The sequence below is a fragment of the Vidua chalybeata genome, chromosome 7 (assembly GCF_026979565.1).
Source record: "Vidua chalybeata isolate OUT-0048 chromosome 7, bVidCha1 merged haplotype, whole genome shotgun sequence".
In the NCBI taxonomy this organism is placed as follows: domain Eukaryota; kingdom Metazoa; phylum Chordata; class Aves; order Passeriformes; family Viduidae; genus Vidua; species Vidua chalybeata.
This window is the reverse complement of record NC_071536.1, coordinates 24,788,936-24,814,141: the sequence shown is the minus strand read 5'-3', so window position 1 is coordinate 24,814,141 and position 25,206 is coordinate 24,788,936. Positions and strand designations below refer to the sequence as shown.

The 25,206-nt window shown below is 37.1% G+C and overlaps 1 protein-coding gene across 1 annotated transcript in view; it reads left to right on the top strand.

Annotated features, from left to right (window-relative positions):
* Positions 1-25,206, top strand: part of XRCC5 (X-ray repair cross complementing 5) — a 49,915-nt gene that overhangs the window by 15,101 nt on the left and 9,608 nt on the right. Inside the window, exons 9-17 of the mRNA XM_053948382.1 lie at positions 1,029-1,141; positions 4,518-4,580; positions 5,246-5,383; positions 6,080-6,170; positions 7,409-7,536; positions 11,622-11,818; positions 16,027-16,117; positions 17,532-17,601; positions 24,822-24,931. Of these exons, the coding sequence (XP_053804357.1) occupies positions 1,029-1,141; positions 4,518-4,580; positions 5,246-5,383; positions 6,080-6,170; positions 7,409-7,536; positions 11,622-11,818; positions 16,027-16,117; positions 17,532-17,601; positions 24,822-24,931 (1,001 nt within the window). The remainder of the gene's footprint in view (positions 1-1,028; positions 1,142-4,517; positions 4,581-5,245; positions 5,384-6,079; positions 6,171-7,408; positions 7,537-11,621; positions 11,819-16,026; positions 16,118-17,531; positions 17,602-24,821; positions 24,932-25,206) is intronic.

Below are 25,206 nucleotides of genomic sequence, written 5' to 3'. Positions count from 1 at the left end.
CATTTTGAAGGATTTGTGACTGTTCTCAGCTAATCTTTTGACTGCTTAAGTTAATAAGTAGTTGTGGGATACTAGTAAAAAGAAGTGGTGAGCAGTTCAATGTGAACAAAAGAGATAAAGGATTTCCCTGTCAGTGGTGTGGTATTTCTAATGCTAAAAGAGGTACTGATGCCTCCTGGACTTTAGTGAATCTTTTGAGAAATGTCATAATTAGACAATATTTTGTATTTGCAGCACGTGTACTGAAATTTCTTTCATTCTGTGTGTTTGCTTTTCAGTTTGTAGGAAAATGTATCTTATAAGTTTTTCATCCAGGGATTTATCTCTGTTCCTTCTGCTTTCTTCACAGCTGAGGATATCATCCTTAGTCTGTGGCAACATAATAAAGTGATGACATTACAGGGAGGTTATTGGAAGCTGAGATAGGAAAATAAGCAGTTGGAGCAGATGATACCTCTGAGAAAGTACAGCTTCCTATTTTATGGACATATACCTGTAATGTAGAGCATGGGAAGTAAAATACAGAAATATATAAAAAGACCAGTTCTGCATATAAGAGTGTTTTGGTTTTCCATTGTGTACCTTGCTTCTACTGTTAGCACATTTTATTCTCTGAATCTCTTCTGGTGTCACCTCGTGTGGTATGATTTATTGTATGTTTGAGGTTGCTTGTATTATGCTTGCAGAGAGTGTTGCAATCTGTTTGCTGAAATCTATTCTGAATTGCTTAAATCTATTCTGTGAGCATAACTTTGTTAGGCAAGATGTTCCCTTATTTTCCTTCCTGCTCTCTGAGAGTAGTTGTGTTACATAAAATGATGTACAAGGAGTGCAACTGCTGTTTGCGAAGTACAGAATGTGTCTATGGGTGTTTGGGTTCTTTTTGCTAGCAGGGAAAGTAATTTGATGAGCATGTGTGGAACATAGCTGTGGGGCACGAATGCATTGTTAAAATATTCAGAGAGCTAATTTCAGTGTTAAAATTGTAGGCCCATATGCTTACCAGATGCTCTTCTCTCGTTCTCCAGGTTTTCGGTATGGGAGTGATATAGTTCCTTTTTCCAAGGAAGATGAAGAGCAAATGAAATACAAAACAGAAGGAAAGTGTTTTTCTGTTTTGGGATTCACTAGATCCTCTCAGGTGTGATGCTAAATATCTTCGTATTCAGCTTCCTGGGTTATTCAAGATAATTATTTGAATTCAGTAAAGTCATGGTGTTGTATTGGGTTTCAATATTGGGAATGGGACATATCCACTCAGGTATGCAGGGGTGACTTATTTGCTGATTCTAGTACATGTAAGCAATATGTGGTCTTGTGAAGGAGAGAAGCTCGTAAATGTGGCCATTGGTCCCTCAAGTGAAGCCAGACCCACTGAGTTCAGATCTCTGCAAAGAGGAGACAGAGGTATTGTTGTCTCATTTAATCTCACAAACTTTAGTAGTCTGTCTTCTGTTCAGCTCAGGCAGCAGCCTTTCTGGGCTTTCTCCAGCCAAGAGTATGGCTGCTTCTTAACAGAAGCTTTTCCTTCAAGTAGTGTTAAAGCAAGCCTGAAGCTGTCTCCATTCATTCGCAATTCCTTAAGGATTAGTTTGTGAACCATGACTGGTCTCATCTTTCTATTGTGACAAAACTTACATGTAGTGAAGACTTCTTCACGTAAGAACTTAGACAAAGGTAGCATAATTCAAAAAACTGTCCATATTTCCCTGAGATGCTTGGTGTTTGTAATATACTTATCTCTACCTGTGGTATTGACTTTGCTATTTGTTGTCCCTGACAGTTGTAAGAAACTTACTTTGAGCAAGTACTTTAATAAAAGTTACCCAGCACAAGGTGATTTCCTTCAGAAAATCCAGGACTTAAGCATTAGCAAAGCCTTAGGCAAAGGCTTAACAAAACCGTTCTTGAAGAAGGACACATGAGGAGAGAGTACAGAGATGTGAGTGCCAAGTAATTGCTGTGAATGTTAAGATGCTCCCCATCTTTTTTCTCTGAAAAAGTTTCTCACTGAAACTTTACTCATCTTAGAGTTACCCACACCCAGTCCTCTTCACCAGTCAAAACTGAAATGAAATCATAGGGCAGTTCTACACCTTCACTTCTGACAGCTCCCAGCCTTCCTGCTCTTTGAAATCTCTCACTATCTGAACGAATGAGAACTCTTGATAAAGGCTAAGGCATCATCACCTTTACAATGAAAGAAATATGCTAATGAAATAGGAGGCATCTGTGGGAGCTTACTCTTAAATGAATGTTACTAAACACCTTCTTACTTTACAGTACAGGTGTCACAGAGACCTTGTGCATGTTGCTAGATGTGTCATTAGACTACTGCAGTGCAGTGTTCTAAAACATAAGAACTGAGGAGCCAGGAAGTTACGTGATTTACTGAAAGGAGAAGCCAGCCCTACTGGAAACTGTAACCTGGTTGCTCCTTGAGGACTTTCAGACTCAGTTGTGGAGTAATGTGGGAGTTTGTGCACTTAAAGTGATTGATCAAGGAAACATCTCATGCTTGAGCTTATGTGCTCTAAATTGGCCAGGGCCAGAGAGGTGTTAGGGAGTGCTACCTCCTGTACCAGAAACTGGATCTAATAAGTGAAATGTGTCTGAATCCTGTGTTCCAATGCAACAATTTCTTGGATCTCTCCATACATTATTAGCCTCCAGCTGAGTCCTACTATTGTTATTTAGTTCTGCAAGATGTATTTCACTGTGTGCAGAGTTTTCTTATGCTGGAGGTTGGCCTCCTGTTTCAACTTAGTCTGACTTTATTTGGAAATGGAAACTAAGAGGAAAGCAGAAGAGAAATATAGTGTTATTTCACGTGGATTTTTATTTTCTCGTCATTGGTCAGATAGTGTGGTAATAACTTCAAATACATAGTTAATGATTTTAGGGCTACAGTTAATTTTAGGAATATTTTTTGAGTCATGTAAATATGCATAAAAGAATTAACAAGTTGTTTTTAAAAAAATTCAATGTACCAAATACTGATTGCTTTTAATTAATTTTTATTATATACTTCTCTTGTCTCTGGATTTCATAACAAACAGAAATGATATCTTAAAGTGTCCTCTGGTCCTGTAGTCAGGACTGTGAGTAGTTATGCCCAATAGTAGCTGCACCTCCCCTCAGTGGAGTAAAATTATTCAAGTGTGCTTGCAGGATTAAAATTACAGTGGATGGATAATGATATCAGGAAGTTTTTAACTACAGCTGGAATTTTCAAGACCAGTATGTTATCTTAAGTTTTGCCTCCTAAATTTTATCGTTTGGAATGATAAAACTGACACTACTCAAATGTATGTTTTTATTAAATTGTTTTTTTTTAAAAACTTCCATGGAAAGATGATTCATTATTGACTAGAAAAAGTGGAACAGCTCCAAATACATAATTAAATAAGGAATAGAACCACCTTACATTCTTTTCCTGAGTTGTTCACATCCCTCAGGAAAGAAGATCAGAGGCTGCTTAAACTTTGATTTTTAATTTATTAGCCCATGCAGTGTAAATCAAGAAATAATACTTGAAATATTACAAAGGGACAATTTCTTTTGCAAACAAAGAAAGGTGTAGTGATACACACGTGTAGTTACGTATACTATACTGAACGTAAAATTTCCTGAGCATTTAGAGACAGAACAGGAAAGAAGGACTGCAGGTAGAGCAATCTGAGCTGATGAATCGTGCTGTAATACCGTAGAGATCTGCTCTGGTGCAGGTTGTCACCGCCTTCAACAGCCTTATGGTAATTTGCTAAATAAAGAAGATAAAAAGATGAAATGAATGAAAGAAAAATCAAAGATATAATGAAGTTCTGAGACTGTAATTCAAAGAGTTTTTTCTTTAACAAAGAGAGGTTGTTTTAATCAGTGTCCATAGTAGTGTGTGATCTTTGTGACAGGTGATTGCAGACTTTGTGTGTGAGAGCTGCTGTAGCTCCAGCTATTTCAGTGATGCCCCTTGATGAAACTATTTTTCCTTTTTGTTTTAGATTCAGCCATGTTCATGAATAGAATAAACTCTGCTAATAGAAGTGCTTCTTTGCTAGCACAACTGTATATACTCTGGGTTGCTGTTGAAGTAGCTTTATTAATTAAGGATGCAACTTTTTGCAGCTCCTTTTTGATGTATCTTTGCTAGAAAAATGTAATAACATAGATATGATAACCGTTAGGTTTACGTCTTGTATTAACTATTGTAGTTTTCCACAATGACTTTTGAATTACTGAAGTATAATTCAGACTGGTAACAGCTGCCAGTAGTACTGTCTTTCATTCCTGCCCATCAGTAAGAAGCTATGAGAATATCCTACCCAATATGACTGAATATTCATTAAGTGATAAATGGAGATATAAGACAAATGCAGGACTTTAACCTCTATGCACTGTAATTAAATTTGGTGGCTTCTGACTTGAGTAACACTAGTTGTTTTGTAATTTAATTGGTCCAGTTGCATTAGTAACCTTTTCTTTAGGTCAGGCTAACTCTTGACCATTTGAATCTGCAGATCCAGAGGCATTACTACATGGGCAACCAAGCTCTGAAGGTCTTTGCAGCAAAAGATGATGAGGTAAGGTAAACTGAAGGTTAATGTTGAACATACTTCGCTGCAGAAAAAAAAAGAATAGTAGTGATGCTTGAGATTGTCCTGTCTTTCTGTGTTAATAAATACTTTTAATGCAGCTTACAGAAATGTCTTATTTCATTGCCCAGTAGGTTAAAAAGAAGTTGGATTAAACTCCAAATGAACACAGTATCTCATGAATAATGAAAAACTAATAGATACTATGTTTGAGCAAGGTTATGAGGAACCTGAAATTGGTGTTTAAGTCGATTCTCATGCAGAGCAACAGTGTGCCCTGTCACTGTGTTATTTAGAACAGACCTTCAAAGTACTGGAGGTAAAAAGCCCACTGTGGTGCTCTAATATGTTCTTTTGAGTGACTTCCCTCCTTTTCTCTATCTCATGCAAAACCTCTGAGAGTTCTTCACACCTGGTAAAAAAGGTGGAATGTGCTGAATCTAAAGTTGGCTCAGCTTTGAATGGATCCACTCTCGTGACGAGATTTGCCCTTTCTGCTTCTTTGATTTATGCACATGAAAAAATGCTTGTGCTAAAGTTATAGCTGAAATGGAAACTAGTCTTGACTAAATCAATGCTGTTGAATTCCCTGTGAAAGATGTATTTCATGATTAAGAACTTGCATGATTTTTGGAGTTCTTTTTTCCCTCCAGAATGCAGCAGTTGCTTTTTCTGCACTTGTTCGTGCATTGGATGAGTTGAAAGTGGTGGCTGTAGTGCGCTATGTTTATGACAGAAGATGCAACCCACAAATTGGAGTAGCTTTTCCGCATATTAAGGATGCATATGAGGTAACTCTTCTCTCTTACCCTTCTGCAGAGAGACCCAGTAGCAACACAGTATGTCAGAATTTTTGCAGCATATGTTTCCCCTGATCTTTCTTACGAGAGACTATTGAAAGAGCTAAATATGTATAGCATGGCTGAGCAGTGACGGAGGTGGGGGCGGACACAACAGTCTTCAGACTTTTGAAGGGTATAAACATAAAAGATGGAAAGGAATTATTTAGGGTGGTATGAACTGGAGGAGGTAATTGAATAAAGAAAAAATGAGGCAGAGAAATGTTAAAAAAAACAAATCTAGCTTTTGACTTTGGAATACAGTAAGCTCTGATAAAACCTCCCAAAGCACCAATATATTGGATATTTAAAGCATGGATAATTGGAAATCTGCACAAGAAAAAGGGATCAGATAGGTGGGGAGGTCTTTATTCCACAAGCAGAAAAATTGAGTGTAGCCATCACTGTGTTATAAAATATAATGCTGTGTTTTATTCTGATTTAAAATTGTTGCTCTATAAATATTTTAAGTGTTTTGATGTGCACAGACATACAGACATGACATCTTCAGATTTTTCTTAGGTTTTATATTGCCCTGATATGGCACTCTGGGGATACAGATTTTTTTTTTTTTCTTCAGGCTCAGTTGTTTTTTCTTACACAGTATCTCATCTGGGGTTACAGATATTATTCTTTCCTCTTGCACAGTGTCTCATCTATGTGCAACTACCCTATATGGAAGACCTAAGACAATATGTATTTTCATCCTTGAAAAACAGTAAAAAATGCATTCCTACAGGTAAGATATTTGCTGGTCAACTGGAAAAGTAACCTGCTTGTTGTCTTCTAAAATGCTCTAAAATAGTTAGAATATTTGGCTCACCAATGAAAGCCTAAGTTTTGTTGTTATTTTGACTGAGGAAGACACCCAGGTATTTGGGCATCCATTATGGTGATGTCATCTTGAGGTGTAAATATGTGTTAGAGCTTTGCCACTTCAGGTGTGGGCTGAGCAGACCTAAGTTTGCAAGCAGTATTTCAGCTGTTCTGTTAAATGACTTCTGGCTCAGGTTACAGCATTGTGAGTCTCACAGGATCCTGTGATAGAGAGCTGCGATTAGTCCTCTGTGTCCTTTGATCTTTGAACTCATTTGTGGGAGTAAATGGCCAAACCTTGTGGGATCTACAGTGTGTGATTAGCTAGCTAGAATTAGAGCAGAGGCAGCTGCTCTGTTGGTGCAAAGCTGGTCCCGTAGCCATTTGCAGTATGGCCTGTTAATATAATGTACAAAGGCAAAGAGTATTTTCTGTGGAGTGTTATTAAACCGCGTGCTTATTGGTGTCCAGGTTGAGATGGATGGCATTTTTGGAGAACATGCAGCTACACAAAGCTTGACTTGCTGTTCTGAGAGTTTTGCACAGCAATGAGTCTTAAGTGGATGTAGTTTAAAATCCACTCCTGCTTCTTTCAATTGTTATGAGATGCATTGAATGGGCACCTGCACGTCAGGGTGTATTTAGCATGCTGTTTTGTTTCTATAGCAGTTTCTGTCTTCTTGCCTGTAACCAGCAGTTTGATAACAAATCTAAAACCTATCTTACCAAAGCAGTAGCTGGCTCTTGTGAACTGTGTTAATTCGCAATCATAACTTTAAAAATTTATATTATGCCATTTAGTTTTGCAAACCAACTGTTCTCCTTATTTTCTAAGTGGCCTATAAACCTTCTGTTGCAAATGAAAACATCTTGAAAAAGAAGAAAAGCTAAAGCAGAAAGGCAACAATAATTGAGGTCTTGGGGCAAAAGAAAAAGGCTTTATCTTTACACTGTAGTCCTTAAATAAAGCAGGGGTTTATTATTGTGTCCATTATCCATATTCTTTATTAGCACATCTACAGCTGCAGTGCATTCTGTGGCATGTAATGACTCGGTGAAAATCTCACATTGTGAAGCAAATCTTCATTTATAAACTGTTTCAAGAAATCCATCCATCTGCAAGTGTATTTAATCTTCCTTTGTATGTAATTGCTACCTTAGTGGATCAGTTATCTGCTGTTGACTCACTGATTGATTCTATGAATTTGGTTCATGAAGATGGAGAAACTTTTGAGGACCTATTTAAGCCCAGCAAGATTCCAAACCCTCATTTTCAGAGATTATATCAGGTGAGATGAACTATATGGTATTTTTTAAAAACTTTTTTCTTAAGATTTTTCTGTCTTTCTTTGATTCACGTTGGAAAGATCTGCATTGTGAAAATGCAGATATAAATCTCTGGCATTAAAGTATGTGGTAACCAGTGATTTCTGTGTTGTCCCTGACATAAATTTATGTTTAAAATTTCTAGTTTCCAGGAAGCAAGGGAAATTATACCTGTGCTGAGGTGTCTACAACAGCATCAGTGATATTCACAGGCACATAGACTAGGCAAGTTAAAACTTGCCTCTCAACACTGTATTGTGGACATAGATTCAGTCTTTGACTTTTGGACAAAGAGAAAAATTGGCTCAGAATTTGCGATATCTTCAGTTTCTCATTCTGTGTCCCATCACTTTTCTGTGCATTATTGCATCTAGCAGTGTTCCAAACCAGGTCAGTCTGAGGTGAACTGGATCAGTAATAAATGGTTATTAACTTTGTTGACATTTAAAATATTCTGTTGGGGTGTCTAAGCTGATGCACTTTACGAGCCAGCAGAACAGTTCACACTTCCTGCAGTTATTATATCAAGCTGTCTCCATTTTGATTTACATTCCTTTCATGTCACGAAGACTTTCATTGCAACTGTGAGGATGAGAGACTTAATTATACATTGGAATGCAAGTGCTTAAAAAATGACACAGCAAATTCAAAAATAAAGAAAATTATGTTGCAATTTAAGCAACTGCAGAATTGTACTGTATACAGAACCATGGAGATATATTGAACATGTGACTCTTCTCTGAAAATTGACCAAAAATGGTATTATAGCAATCACATTCATCATATCTCAGCAATTCCACATGATGTATTTTGGTTTACAAGTAGGAAGATGTTTTTTTAAATTAAGAAAACTTAACCTAGCTTCCCAAAGCCTTGCTTTCTCAGTGTTGTTAAAATAACTAAAGGATCTGAAGGTCAATGTGTGTTTCAGGAACACATGTAAGCCCACTGTCTTCAACCCTACTCTGATTGACACCTGAAGAACTCAGAGGTCTCATCAAGTTCTGCCAGTCATATTGACAAGACAGTGTGTAACTGAATAAAAGATTTGATCTGTTGGAGGTTATTGCAGGGCAAGAACTTAAAATGAACTGACCTCTGCACAGCTCTTATTTTAGGAAGGGTTGTTAAGCTTGGATATTAGAAAACTTGGGCTTTGCTTGTAAATCAAATACTTGGGGGATAGAATTTCCTCTGTTATATTGCTAGATAGAGTTTTGCATTCTTTTAGTTTAGTGGATGTTACCTCTTGGTGAAAGATGTTTTTATTAGGTGTGCTATTTGTCTTCTGAAACAGTGTGATAGTGGTGTTCCAGCACTTGGGACAATTACTGCTGGAAGAGAATAACTGAGTAACTTGCCTATTTCCTTAGAGGATAATAGGATTTTGTAAGGTTGAGTGCTACTGGTAGAAGAAGTATTTATTGACTGAATGTGTGGGGTAGGATACAATTTTTGTCCTTGCTGTTCAGGAAGCCCTAACCTGTCGGTCCCCTTAGTGCTTTCTTTTGGCCACACACAGCCCCATTCGTTTGTCTTATTACAAAATTACTATTAATCTGCGCTTGTTTTCTCCTTTGCTGCAAAGATGTTCCAGATTCTTAGTATTTTGCTCTTAGGCAAAGTGGCACTGCTGGTTCCTTAAGAACTGTGAAGAAAAATTCTGCATCATCTTTTGACTGTAGCCAGTAAGTGGATTGTTTGAATAGAACCTATAAATGGTTTTGAAAAATAACTCTGAAGAAAAGGATGAACTCCTACCTCATTTCCTTGCTTTGTTGCCTCATGAAGATATTTGGAACGATAAGTGACAAGAGCCAGAATTTAAACAAAAACATCAAGCTAAATTATATCTCTGGAAGCAGTGGTAGGCATCAGGAAATGACAGAGTGGGTGAGAAGTAGATGTTAATGCTTGCTGGAGTGGAAGATGAGGAATATCCTATATCCAGACTTTCAACCTTTATTCCTTGCTTCCAGAAAAAAACTAGGTGAACTTCTGTAGCTTTTGTAGTGGTAAACTTCCAACATTATTGTTTAAGTTGTCCATCTTAAATACAGGGATTTGAAGCACCTAAGATGTTTAGGGGATGCAGTTAATTTTATTTGTTAGCCAAATAAACAAACTGCTCAGCAAGGGTGGTTCTGTAGAAAGATGGACCTGTTGGTCTGTTGGTGCATATATGTCATTGTTTATCATGGAGTTAATGGTGTGAAGCCTGCTTCATTGCATCCATTGACCAGTACCTTGGTGTGACCCCTGTTCCTGAAAGCTGGCTGTGTCTCTTGAAGTGGAAATGTAAGAAATTAGGAAAAGCAATGAGGAGATAGTGCCTTGGTGACAACATGCATGAATAGAACAGTGAGTCTGCAAGGCAGTGGCAGTGTGGGTTTCTTCTAACGGTGAAGGTAGGAGTGATTCCTGCTGGACACAGAAGGAAGGGGGGTAGCAAGGTTAAGAGGCTCGGTGTTGCTTTAGAAACTCCAGGCTGTCTGTTTAACTTAGTCTCCATTTAGCACCTGAGTTTTGACAGTACTTGCCATCTCAGGTTTCAGATGTAGTCATCTACTTTAAAAACAGGTAAAAGTAGATGCTGTGGCCACTCAGTCTGCTCAGCTCCTGCAGCTGCACACATTAAGATGAACATACAAAAGCCTGAAACACATAGGCATAACAAGGGACTTAAGTTTTTTTGCTTTGTGAGTTTAATTCAATTACCTAATTTTTTGATTTTTGGGTGGTTTTTTGTTTGTTTGTTTGTTTTTGTATCAGAAGAGCCATTACTGCAGCTTCCAGCAACATTTTTACTGTCTTTCAAAATAATTGTGCCTTAAATCATTACAAGTTTTCCAAATCAGTAGCCTTGTACAACTGCCTCCTTTTGGCAGTACGTTCTAATGTGGACTGGAATCTTAATGGCAACCCGAAAACACATCAGTATTGACGTGTCGCATATTGTCTTGATTTTCTGTATTGGCAGATTTCCAGTATGCATAGGAGCTTTTATTTGCTTTGATTTTGTTTTTTAAATTAATGTCATGTCTGACAGCCAACAGGGGAGCAAATCTCTGCTGTATTCCTAGTTTACTGAGTAGGTGCCTTCACATGGGTGTCTAATGCACCCAGTACAATGAGCATGGGAAAAAAAATTGTCTCCTTTGTATATCACATGTTTTGATGTATTTGTGTGCGTGCACTGGTATCTGTGTGTGTATTTGTAAATGCACATACCTCTCTACTGCTATCTCACACTTCACAAAATTGTAAAGATATTTACTTTGTTTCCAAAGCCCTCCATGGAATTTCTGTAGCCTGCCTCATTAACCTCATCTCTCCCCGTCTGCTTGACTCCGTGACTGTGTGCACTGACTCTACACTTGGGTGAAAAATCCTTCTCTGTAGCTCTCACCATCTGTTCCAGCTTTGTGCATCTGTCAGGCCCCTTCATTCCCTACTCTTTTCAAAGCTATGTTCCAAACATACATATATTCTGTGCCTCACCTGTGCACATTTAATATTCTCTCTTTCTATTTGCATTCTCTCTTAAGCTTATGAACATTCCTCCTGTATGCATACTGAGTTTAATTGACCAAGAAGAAATATTTTCTTTGAGGGACATTAAACTGTTAAAATAACTGGAATGTGTGGTTGGTATAGATCTCATTTACTTAATTTTGAAGTGTATATAAATATCTCCTGTGGGACTGTTTTTTATAAGAGAACTGCTTTTTAAAGGTAGAGTGAAGCTAAAAATATGAACAGTTGCAGATTGTTTAATTCCTGGGATTTTTCTAATTTTCACAGAACTCATTCCAGTGAGTGTGGGACCACTCATCTGCATCGGTATTCTTGTTTAATATCATTAATAGTCTCCTTAAACAGTTGATCATAGACTTTCAGTCCACTGTGAGACAGGATATTTTTCAGCAATACAAAGGTTTAATACGGAAGATATTTTGCAGTTACCATATGGTGTACAGGCATTACATTAAAAGTTTTTAATATAATTGAAAGTTCTACTTTGCTCAGACTGTTTTGTTTCTTGCAGTGTTTGCAGCACAAGGCTTTTCACCCTGATAAGCCACTGCCACCAATAGAACAGCACATTTTACAAATGCTGGAGATGCCTTGTGTGGTAAGAGAAAGGTGTCAGGCTCCTCTGGAAAGAGTAAAAGCACTTTTCCCCCTAAAGGAAGTTGGCAAGAAAAAAGAAGAGAAGACTGCGCAAGACATCTTCAAAGACAAGTAAGTTAGAGATGTATTATGGATTTTTTGAAACTTTTTTTTTTACACTTCAGGTTGTTTTTGCTGGATGAAGCAGGCTCAGAATCTTTTGAACAGAAAATCAATGAGTTACACAATGGAAAAAATGCTGATGGATAGAGAATGTTGTGGTGCCAACAATGTCTGGAGTGTTTTGTGAATAGTGGTGGTCATACTGTTGCAGTGCAGGACACACTAGGAACCAGTAAGTTCCTCATGTCTGGGGAGCCTGTACCTGCTCGCGTAAGTTCCTCATGTCTGCATTTGCTGCCACAGAATCACAAAATCCATCAGATTGGAATGGACCACCAGAGGCTTCTAGGTCAACCTGTTGCTCAAAGACCACCTGTGAGATCTAAGCAGGGATTCATACAGTCTGGCTTTGAAAACCTTCAGGGTTTTGTGCATCCTTTCTGGGCAACCTGTTCCGTTGCTGCTTGTCTCCTGGTCAGTTAGTTTGTCCTAGAGGTCTTTATAAAATAGTTCAAATAACACTAACAGAGGGTCTAATTTAGTTTAGAATAAATGCCATGGCAGTTTAAATTAGCCATAAAGTTGAGCCTTCCTTCTCAGCATGCTTGATTTAGGTAATTATCTAGCTTTCATTTTGAATATCAAAAGAAAAGCAGTTTCATTATTATGTACTGTGCATTTGATGTGGTTGTCTCCAAGAAAATCAAGCTGTTATAGACTCTTCCTGGAACAGCTATTGTTTGAACAGTTTTAAGACAGGGTATTTTTGATATTATTGAATATAGGTGTTTAGTTTATTTGTGCTGCAGAGAGGAAGAATAAATGCTAAATTGATACTGCACTTGTACTGTCACCTCAGCCAAATCAATTTATGTAAACAAAATCTGCTTCTGAGAAATTAATTTACTGAAATCTATAATTAATATAACTAGTGGGCCCCTGAGATGTTGGAGTGTTCTCAGTTAGCTCCTTCTCCCTTTGTTTTGTCATTTTTGGTTCAGTCCTTTCAGCACTAGGAATGACATCTTTGAGGTGTTTTGAGCTCTTGCTTAGCTCATTCCTTTCCTCTGGGTTGGGTAGAGCCTCTTCAGCATGTTGTTTTGGGAAGACACAACACCGGACTCCTCACTTTGCTGCTTGAGGCTAATGACCACATTCCTTTCTACAGACTGGGACACGCCTGGCTTTTGTTGTTGTTGTTGCTGATTTCAGTGTATTCCTGTTGCCTTGGTGTGTCTGTGAATTCATACTGATTAAATTCTCTTTTCCTTACTCCATGCCCCAGTTTCTCTGGGTTTATGTACATTTATATGTATATTTTAAAAAGTGGTAGAGCCAGATTAGAAATAAAAGGTAAAAAATTGGGTTCAAACAAGCTAGAGAGAGAATTTAAACAAAAAGCAGTGACCCATTACTGTTAGTTGCTTTAAAATATATCTTCCCAAAAGCATCTGACAAGCAAGAAGGAAATCTATTTTGTTTAAAAACCGGTTTCCTTTAGAGGGGTGATAAAAGTAGTTGTAAAAGTAATGCAGATAGAAATTTATGTTGGGCATTAAAATTATTAAAAAAAAAAACTGTAAATGAAGTAAAAGGATACAGACTCAACTATGCAAAGAAGAATGAATGATAGTTAGGGTTTGTTTAAAATTGCAGAATAATGGTTTGCTGTAGTAATGAATGGGTCTGGTAGTATTTTATCATTGCTACAACAGCAGTCTTAACCGTATGTTTTTGTTCTGTGTTTGGGGAAAAGCTGAGATTATATAATTTATTCACTGGATCAAGAAAAGTGCATCACTCTGCAACAATGATTAAGGAAAATATTAAATAACAAAGGCATAGGTACAGGTTGCCCAGAGAGGTTGTGGATGCCCCTTCCTGGCAGTGTTCAAGGCCAGGCTGGGTGGGCCTTTGGGCAGCCTGGTTTAGTTGGTGTCCCTGCCCATGGCAGGCGTGTAGGAAGTGGGTGATCTTTAAGGTTCCTTCCAACCCAAACCGTTCTGTGATTCTAAATGCTATGGTTCTATGAGATTCAACTTATTAATACTAAGATATAGGTTGCATTTAAGTATTTGGAAACACTGTTTAGAAGATGTCTTGACCATTATTTTTGTTTTCTAAAACTGATTTGTACCTCCTGTCATCATATTGACCAAATTCTTCTCTGTTAATGTTTAAGGTCTAATGGGACTAAATCAGCATAATTGTAGGCATGATATCTTAATAGAGATTTCAGTATTCATTTGTATCACTTTTGCTTAAGATATGTGTAGTTAAAAAAAAATCCAGTAGTATAGAAAACATTACCTTTTCCTTCTTAGGTTGGCTATGGAGAGGTTGTTATCTCATACAGCTTTTTAGGATGTGAGAGGCTTCTATATTAATGTAGAAGTGGGTGTTTTAAATTAATCTTGTATTTTATTAATTTTTCTCAAATAGTAATTGCACGTTTTGCAGTTTAAAAATACTGCTAATCAGTGCATATTCTAAATGTCAGATCCTTGGCTGGTATAAATGGCTATGAATTCATTAGTTTCTGCTGTGCTGCACTGATTAATGACAACTGTAGATTTGGTCCTAGGCTGTTAAATGCAGCATCATCATTTATTTTCTCCTTCCTCCAATCCCAAAGCATTTTGAATGGGTAAAAATAATGCAGAAAGAAAAAGAAGAAAATTGATTGCCATATACTTTTGGAGGAAAATATTCTGAAAGGGAATTTTTGTTGTTCTTTACACCTTTCATCAAACCATGTTAATATACAAGATTTTTGGTTCCAGTGGAGTTTCTAAACTCTCTGGTGTTGATAAGTATCAGTTTCTCCTTTTACAGAGAGACACACTGGTTTTTCAAAGCAATCAAGCAACTTGTTCAAGGTTAGCCAGAAAGTCAGCAGAGTTGAGAATGAAGCAAAGGTATCCTATCCTTGTCCCTAGGCATAGCTAATGTCATCGTTTCTCCTAGAGTGATAAGTAAGGTTATGGTGAATGACAGTGAATGACAAGAGTTGCTGAGGAGAAGGGATTTCATTTTTGGTAGTGACAAAATTAAGTAAAGGACACAGAAGATTGCTGAAACAAAGTGAGATAGACAATGATTGTAAAGTAGCGGAGGGAGTGTGCTATGGAAAGCAAAAAGGAAGAATGCACAAGTTCTTTCTAATAGTTGATTGCTTCTGTAACATGGAGTGCAGTTTTTGCAATCACTTCTAATCTTGCAGAATGAAAAGTGGCTCCTAATCCAGGATCTCTGGCTTTGTCCCTACATCATCATGCAGTTTCTTCTTTTCACAGCAGTAGAATTTTTCAGAAAAACTTGTTACTTTGTTTTGGGATTCCTTGAACACAAATCCTGCCCTTTGGGTTGCTGAGTAGCTTTCAGTCATTCTTAAATGGAAATCAATTTGTCTGTGTCAGTAGCCTGTCAGCATCTGATTTTCTTCCCCTTTTGTGATTATCTGGATTTTCCTGTTGCTGAGATGTGCTCTGAAGTGTAGCATGTTACATGTTAGAATTAAGTTCCTAGTTTGAATGTACACCTTGCTCTATGTTACCTGTAAGGACAAAGCAAGAAAGTAGCCCAAAATCACAACTAACTTTTAAAAAATACAGTCTTTTGAAAGCATTTTGAGATGTAGCTTAAAATGTCCTAAGAGAGTTCTGATCTGCTTAACTGGAGTTTGTCTAGCAGGTTTTAACAAATACAAGCTGCAAGTTTACAGAGTTCTCATGTGATCTAGCAGGTAGTGACTGAACAGTAAATTAATGTCTTACTAAAATGGTACATTTTCACTTACATTTCATGTTTATAAAAAAATCTAGTGAAAATACCAAACGTCATATTATATACTGTAAATTATCAAGGCTACCTCAACACAGAAGTTCTAAATAAAGTGTTTGGAGATATTCTGTATTTAGAAAGATGAAGAAGGTTTGTGTGAATAAGGAAATTCACACCTGAAATAAGCAGTAAGAATTTCATACCTTCTACAAGTGATGCCTTTGCTGTATGTGAATATGAAGTTCGGTCTGTTTCTACTGTCTGGTTTGTGCAGCCCAAGGGAAAAATAAGGCATGTTTAAGTGTTGATTTTTGGAACAGTTATGTAATGAAGTTTAGTTCAGTGTATATTTCATTAATTTATTGACTCCCTGGTAGTAGGCAGGACAGTCATCTTGAAGTGTTTGTATTCATTTTTGTTCTTCTCATTTGCAGCGAAGATGAACCCAGCCTTAAGAAACCAAAAATTGAAGATGAGGAAGAGAGCTTTAGCATTATGAAACTTGCTGAAGGCAATATCACCTCTGTAAGCATATTTTTACAAATCTGATTATCAAAGGGAAAGATTAATTCTCTAGGTCTATTGTAGTGAATATACAGAATTCCTGATAAAAGGAGAGTTCCTAGCTGAAACATAACTGAAATACTGTCTACTTGTACATTTGAGACTCTGCTAGAGATTCTGAAGACAACTTTCTCTGCCCTTAGGCATGTGTTAACACAAGTTTCCATCAGTCATGGATATTTTAGGACAAAATTCTCTCCTGGTGTTTAGAACTCTAAAAGGAAAGCCTGAGGATCTGAAGAAAACAGAATTGGAGCTCAGTGGTTGAATTTTTTTCTTGCTGTCTTTCATATCTTCTGCAACATAAAAGTTGCCTCTGTGTATTTAATCAAAAGTATTGCTCTGATTTTAGACATTGTTTTCTGCATTAATTTGGGGTCTAAATCAGAAATTTGCCTTCATCTTGCCACTAGATCTAACTTAAAATTTGGTGGCTAGATGAAACCTGTATAATAACTGTGCACCTTCCTTTATTTAATGTTTTCCTATTAGCTCAATATTAAATATTTTTTTATAACTTCTCTTGTTTTCAGATGTGCTGTTCTTTAAGGTTCATTTTGAAAAAAGCATTATTGATACTTATAAAAATATTTGAAGTCTAAAAAGATTTCGGTGTCCTATACTTCTAATATAATTTTCTGATATTTCCTGAAAAGTGACATTGCTAGATCTTGAAGAAATACAGTGAGACCAAGCAAACTTATTGCAAAGTCCATTAATTATTTTGACAGCAAAGCATAAAAAAGTAGAATTATGATTGCTGACAGAAAATTTTAAGATTGTTGGTTTTTTTTCCCCTCAAGTTAATGCATCCATTTTTCAGTGTTTATTTATATTTGACATGGTTTTAGTTCCTTTGAAAGGTTTCTGCATTTCCATGCCCATTTAGAGCATTTAGACTTTAAGATGTTAGACTCTGCCAGAAAGCCTAGATGATTTAAGTGCAAGCTTTTAATTTTGAGGTCCTATTGGAGTGGCAAACCACTGATTCTGTACCCATGTGCCATGGAGCCCACACTCCTCACTAAGCATCTGGTGAGATTAGAGAGGTCTAAGAGGTCTGTGCTACAGAAGATCTCAAAGCTGAACTAGCAGATAACCTGAAGTGCTGTGCTTCTGTCCTCTCAGCACCAGGGAAGTGGTCGACTTGTAACAGTGCAGCAGAGTGAGTTCATCTTGCTCATGTCATAACCAACTTTTGCCAGGAGTACTGTGCATTAACGCACTTTAGAAGACTTGCATTTTTGAGTCTGAATGCAGAGAAGTACACAGTTCAAATATTCAAATAAAAAGAAATTTAAAGATTCTTGTTGCCTGACAAGAAGAAAGAGATGCATTTTGGAAGACAATTGAATTGGTTTTGTACTTTTTGTAGGTAGGCAGTGTTAACCCAGCAGAAGATTTCCGAATTCTGGCAAGGAAGAAAAATGCTGACTTCAAAGATGGTAAATGACTTTTGTCTATCTTAATTATATTAGTAGCACTTTCAGAGTTCAGTAAATGCAATTCATTTGTTTAAACATAAGTTTCTAGTGCAATGTGAGTTGCTCTGGAATTTACAGGTTAGCTTGTAGTGCCTCTCAGCCAAGGAAGGTGTCATCCGTAATTCCCATGTTAATACTTGCCTTCCCCAATTAATTCTCAGGTAGCTGTCTTTGGGTAAAAAGGCACTGAACAGCTACACTGAGGCACCCGAGCAGCTCATCAGATGTTTCTAACGAAGACCCCTTGGTATTCACTGACTGCCTCATTCAGAATGAGTCTCAGCTTCTCATTCCTGGGATCTTTCTGGCCTGAAGTGGACAGCTGTGGGGGTGCACAGTGTGAGAAACCTGTCTCGTGTTCCATGAACAAAAAAAAGAGGCTCTCATGCCTGGGACTTCACATGCAAAGGTCATTTCCTACTGCTTGTGAGTGGAAGAAAGCACAGGTGAATTCAGAATGGAATAAAAAGGTAGTATTTGTAATCTGAAAGTTGAGAGAAGGCTCTGTGTGCACTGACTCTTCTCAGAGATAAAAATGAACACAAGGCACAGGTCAAGCACTGGCTTGCATGGCCTAAGTCTGAAAATGCTACGAAATTATCATTGATTTGTATGGTAGTTCCCTCCAGGAGTAGCTATACAGAGATATATGTAATCCAAAGGTGTCTTAAAAAGAAGGCACAAGATGGATGGGGTCCTTTATCTCATAAAGGGTGATTGGAAGGTTGTGGAAGGATAAACCTGATCTGCCAAATAGCCACTAATGTCACATTGCTTTTCAAAGAAAGATTTGCAGAGGTGCTTAAGTGAGGTACTGAGTATTTCAACAAGACCTTTGGTCCTTTTGGATGGAGTTTCAGGAGTGTGTTTAGCGGTATATTGAGTTGTAATATGGCATGTTAAAGCCTGCATAGCTATTTCTCTCCAGAATTTCCAGACCTCTATGACAGCTAGCTAGCTTTTTTACATGGATTTTTCATTAGACCCAGAAGAAATTATTTATTTAAAAAATATTGAGTTGTCTTCTTAAATCTCAGCTATATTTAGATGCAGTAAAAAAAGCATTGTACAATTCATTAGAATACAGAAACTGTGAAACAGTTGACTACTTTGTTACGGTGATAAATTTTATCATGTAGGAAAGCTTTGAGGCAGAAATAAGTATAGTGATTATCCTTGAAGATGGTTTAACTAGAAAGAGTGTTTAAATATGTCCACTTGGTAGCTGTGCTGGAGATAACTGCAGTACATGGTTGGAAGGTTATGAAATTTTGAGCAATTTGCTTTTATGCTCTGTAATCTGCTCTGTAATGATAAGGTGTAGTTAAACAGAATGTAGTGCAGTCACCCATTTAAAGGAGAGATAGAAGCCACTACAAATAAAAACATACTTTGCATATTATCTCTTTCTTCTGGATAATCCTTTTTGTGCTTTAGAGCCTTTTTGGTAGCTTAATATATTGAACATTGCAGGCATGTTTTTAATGGCTTGCTGTATTGCACTTTGGTTATGTAACTAGTAAATTCTGCCTTAAAACTATTCAGTGGTTCTAAGGGGTTTTTTGGTATAATTTTATCATTTAATGATGATTTTTTTTCCCTCTGCTAGAACATAAGAAATATAAAATTTCTTTGCAGAAAAGGATAATCTGTGGCATTCAAATACTTATTTGTAAAAAGGGTAGCTTTTTATGTGTCAGGATGCAGACAGGAGAACTGCTAAGTTGCATTCTGTTTTTCTTTCTTGTATTAAAAAAACATCTACTACAGTGTTCCTAACTGAATAGAGCTTACATTCACCTTTTAAAATAACAGCAGTCCTTTCATTGGGAGGAGAAAGACCTTTCAGCTGTTTGATTGGAGGTGGGTTGTTTTTTAGTAGAAAGAGAAGTTGTAGCAGTAGGAAGAGTTGTACTTTAAATACTGACACTACAGTTGCTTTTTAATTCAGCTACAGGTTAATGGCACACCCACACCAAAATTATAAAGTTAGCAGTACCAGAGGATGGCAAGGTGATTATTTTTCTTTTTCTTCTGAAAGAGCTTGTAGGAAGTCCTGATGGTATATTTATCACTGAAAATAGGTACCAGTATATTTCCTGCAGTGCCCTCACTGAGATTTGTTAATCAGGGCTTGTTCCTTTCATAGCAGAAGTCTTAAGTGGAAGCTAGTCTGTGTTTGATGCTGTGTGAGAACTTTGCCACTAATGCCTAAATACATATCTGCAGAAAATCAAGGATTTTCAGATTGGCAAGGGTCTTAGAGATAGGTTTTCTGGACTGGCAGCTCAATTCCTGAAACAATAGTTGACTTTGGTTTTACCTGAAAACTGTGTTGTTTATTACAGCAGGGAGCTGCTTAGGGCTTACATGTTGAGATATGTTTGATGGTTTCAGCGTACTGGTTAATGCTGATGCTCATGTAACTAGAATTGTGTTCCCCTCTAGACATCCTTACTTTCTTATTTGCATTCATGGCCAGAGCAATGTCATGTTATGCAGGTCTTATTTTGAGCAAGTCACAAGTGTACAGTCATCACAAAGAGATGTCTCCTGATAACAGCTTCTGACATTTGTCAACGATTGCACATAAAATAGATTAGTTTACCCGAGTAGAATTGAATTGTTGCTCCCAAGGGTGTACAATGAGTTTCTTCATTGCTGTGGCTTCAGAGAATGCAGTCAGTGCTTACCATCTTTGTAATGCCAAAGGAGTAGCCATGTACTACCAGTTCATCCTCCTGTTTGGAGGTTTCCATCTATGTCTGCATCTCTGGAGAGCAAATCATGTCTGATGTGTTGTGTTGTATTTTCATAGGCTTTTGTACAAGAGAGAATCAGGGGAGTAGAAAAAGGTAGTGACGCATGCATAGTATTTTCTTTGATTTGTAAATTTTCTGTGTGAGTTTATAGGCCACATTCATTGCATCTTACAGTACTCCTGTCTGAGAACATGATGTCAAAAAAGCTTTTTTAATTTACTGATTTTCAGCTGGGAAAGAAATCTGCATGTCCAGAGAAAAATTGCACTAAGCTCTCATTTCTGTATTTATAGTAAATTAGTTAATATTTTTTTCCTAGGCATTTCTAGAAAATTATAGATGAAAGAATAAGTAATTGCATGTGAACAATGATGATATTTCATTGCAAGATTTTCTGTAGGAATAAGTACAGTTAATTACCTTTCTGGAGCCAAGATAGTTTTCTAAAAAACAAATACTTAATTCTTTGTTGGCATGTTTTTTGCAGTTTGTCTGCATTTTTATCTTACTGGATGTTTTTGTATATTTCAGAGACTATTCATGCTCTACTGCTAGGTAGGCCAAATGCAATAACTGGTTTGATGAAAATGATTCAGTCATTAGAAGGGGTTTTGCAAACCAAATACTTGAGTGTATAGAATCACTTTGAAGTTTTCTGTATATCTGCTTCACAGAGAAGATGAAGCCAGGTTTGTCTTTGAAGGGCATAGTGATTGGGTGAGACTCAAAGCTCTGAGTTGCAACAAACAGAATTTGAATTAGATGTTATAGGGGAAAAGATAATAAAGATTACAGTGATGGGACTTACACAGAAAAAGGGGCCCATGAGAACTTGGAGACTCTCTATCTTTGGAGCTACATGGAACTCAAGTCTGTGGGGCACTGAGGCACCTGTTCCACAGTGAACCCTGTTTTTAGCAGGGATTTGGGTTGTATGTCCTTCAGACATCCAGCCTCAATCATGCTGATCCATACTCACAGGGCATTTAGAGACACCATTTCAAAACTGAACCAGCACCTCCTAGGGTATTGGATTAGTTCAACAACCAACAGCTCTTGGTCTTAAAATTCTTATTTCTTGGCTTAAAGACGAAGGAGACCCTTACAAATTAGTACAGTTTTCAGTTCAGAATTTCTTTCTTCTTTTCAGTTCTAGAAAGATGTTACAGAGCAGTATTTTAAAATGAATTTTCAGGTGATTTAACTGATCTGTTAGTGAATCACACTTTAAGCACTGCCCATGAATACAAATCATTACCACCAGCAGCACATAAATCAGAAGATTAACAGGAGTTTTTTGTCTAAAGGAAGAAATTTTTTTTAACCTGATTTATTTTTTTTTTTTTGGGGGGGGGAATCCCCAAGGAATCAAGCTTGGATTGTAATAATAGACAGTTTTGGCTATTATTATTGTATAATCTGATTGGTATAGTAATCGAGACCAAGAGCTGAACTGAACAAACATGAAAATATAACTGCACTTCTGTACTGTAGCTGTTCAGAGATAACAAGTGAACATAATTGTTCATGGCATATTTCACAAAAAATGACAGCACTAGTGAATGTATTTTGGAGTAGCAAATGTATCTGAATGCCAGAGGGGAAGGGATTAAATTCTGCTAGAACTAAAAGATCTTCTATTCCAGGATTTATTTTTTCCTGCAGTTCTCCAACCCTTAATAACTGTATTTGTTATCTAACCAGTCAGGTACAGTAGAAAAAGGAAAGAGAACATTAAAATTTCTTGGGATGTTCTGCAGAATGTGGTGGTTATTAGGAGTGCTTCCTGAAGTGTGTGTGGAGTTAGGGAAGTTGGGCGAGAAGAAAAAAGTTACAATTACACAGGAGTGGCCTGAATAGGCTGTCAGTTTGTTACTCAGGGACCTACTCCTCAAAACATCAATGCCTGAGATTTGTCTGGGATACATCAGAGTTAATGCTTATCACAGCTTAGTTAAAAAGACATCTTTATGCAGAACATGCCTGGCTCCAAAAACAGGGACATCTATTTTTTGCAGCATCCAGACCCAAAGATTCAGACTAATGAAAAGGCAGCAGGAAATCAACGAAGTTCTCAGATTAGAAGTGTAAAGGAACAGCAACCACTTCAAGAATTTCCTGCTATAATCCTTATCTACTCTCTTTAATATTACTTTTGTCCCCCTGAAGTAATTTGGTAGTCTAATCAGAACATACGAATTTTTGTCTATTTTAGATTCATCCATCATTGGCCTATGATTTAAGGGAAACCTAATAGACAGAACCAACTTTTTAGCCAAGCTACCTCAGGATATTAGAGTAATGTGACTTTAATACTGTTGCCATGTAACCTGTTTGCTGCCTATATTATGGACTCTCAGTTCCTGGTAAAACATTGCAGGTTTCATTTGGTTCCTTACCACAGATTTCAAAAGGGGGCATCTCACAATCAGTAGCAAGAAAGTCTTTTCTTCTGATGGCTGCCAGGGCAATCAAATGGAAAAGGATTTAAAAAAAATTAAATGCAAAAGAAGTAGTAGAGTATCTGATAATTTCAAACAGTATGCTGGAATCTTTCTGACAATAAAGACTTTTATTGCACCCTTATAGTGCCTGGGGTTTTAATTTAACACATCAATGAGAAGGCAGTGTTTAAAAAAAACACCACCACCACTGAAAACACCAGCAGGACTTGCTTTTATTAGTGCAATTCATAAGAAATTAGAACATTTAATGAGAAAATCATTAACCATGAAAAAAAATGGACTGACTTAACTTGGGAAGCTTAAGTAGTTAGACTTCAATTTAGTTTGTCAGCTACTGGTGAAATAAATAGAGAGTGAGCTGATTACCTCTGGCACAATAGGCACTTTAGCACACTTAGTTGTGCTGTAGCTGCTGTTGGGCAGAACCATTATCTGCCTCCTTTTCTAGAAACTGTGAAAACCTAGTGGGAGAATATCAAACATGCCTTGTTTCACACTATGCAGAGATACTGTCCTTCAGATTCAGTTCAGTTAGGCATTTTATAGAAAATTATGTAACAGCTGGTGCTGTGCGTGCTCACAGTGAGCAGAGATGAACACTGTACTTAAACAATGTCTTCTTGGTGTGTTTACTTCTTGTTTCTTCCACTACTCTGGTAGGTGCTTTTCTTTGTTGATGCTTCTACAGCTGAGGTTCTTGAAGTGATGTCTATGCCCATATAATATCTAGAGCTGGGAAGGGCTATAGATCAGAGGAAAGGTTCTGCTAATCCACTGACTGGTCTTCAACAGTACAAGAACAGTACAAGTAGATGCTGTGACTTGGTCAGAAAGCTTTTCTGAATCTTTTTCTTCAGTGGCAACACCACTGTTAATCTCCCTTGACAGACATCCTCTTTTAAGAATTCTAAGAATTTGTTCAGACATTTTTTAAGTTGTTAAATTAGCCTTTGGTAAAGGGGTTAACTGCTGATATATGCTTCAAAAGATCCTGTTTTATTGTTTGTTCTTAACCCAAGTCTTGGCTCTTGTTTTGAGAGAGGCAGGGCACTATCAACTCCCTATTCATTCTTTTCACAATGCTTCTGAGTTTATAGATCACTGTTGTATCCTCACACTTGTTTTTTCCCTGGCTGAGGTGTTTGCCAGAGGGTAAAATTGGACAATTCCTTAACTGTAAGTAAACATGAAGAGAAAGTAAATTACTAATATCCAGCAGAAATTACTTTGGATTTGCAGAGCTCTTGGGTGACATTTCTCTTGTCTTTTTGCAGTGGTTTACAGCTACCTACCTTTTAGGAGCTCAACAGTAAGGGTAAAACTGGTGTTCCACTTCTTGTTGGTACAGGTCTCACTGTTTACTTCTGATTCTTTCTGTCAGGTGTGCACAGTTTATAATCTCTATAATCACAAACCTCTTTGCTGTGATGAAAAATTATCAAACTACCTGTGAAAGAAAGAGACAAGACATACTCTGATGTCAATAACAGCAAGGTCTTTTAACTGCAATCACCCTACACATGTTGGTTTGGCATTATTATACCTGTCTCATAAATTTAATGCTTTTATTGAAATATGCATTGATTGCAAAGGATGCTTAGGGGATATGCTTGTGTTGTAGAACATTATCCTCCATAAGCTTTAGAATCCCAAATTTTTATCAAACAAGTTAGGCCACTGCTTTTTTTTTTCTTGGCTTTCAGGGAAAAGTATGCCTTGGACATCCTTGAGGTTCTTCCTAGTATATCTGGCTTTTCCAGAGAGGCTGAAATTATTGTCACTAGCTTATATAACAATTATCAACTTGCATAGCTTGAGGCAATGTGGGTATGATTAGCTACTTAGATGCCTGTGGAGTAGAAAAAGAGAGATGTAAAAGAAAAGCTGGATTTTTTTTTCCCTTGAAAGTGTGCATTCTTTTATTTATTTATCAGTTTTTCTCCTTGTCTTCCAGTGAGTCAGCAGTTGATAAACCGCATTGATCAGTTCTTGGAAAATAAAGGTTCACAGTACTACATGAAAGGGATTAACTGTATCAGAGTTTTTAGAGAGGAGGCCATGAAGGTAATGTTAATGTGTGAATACTCTTGACCGCTTTCAAATTAAAGGCATGTTGGGCCTATTTGCTTGATAATCTATTGCTGCAGCAAAAAGAATTTAACTTTAAGCATGTTTCAAATTTTAGAAATAGAGTTGCATTTTATGGGAATGGGGACTAGCCTCTCTGGTATTACTTGCTATTTGTTTTTGTTTAAACATAAAACAGAAGGCCTTATGACCTGATGCTTGTGCTAGTTAAAAGTAAAATTCTACAGTTTTCTTCTTCAACAAAGCTAGTT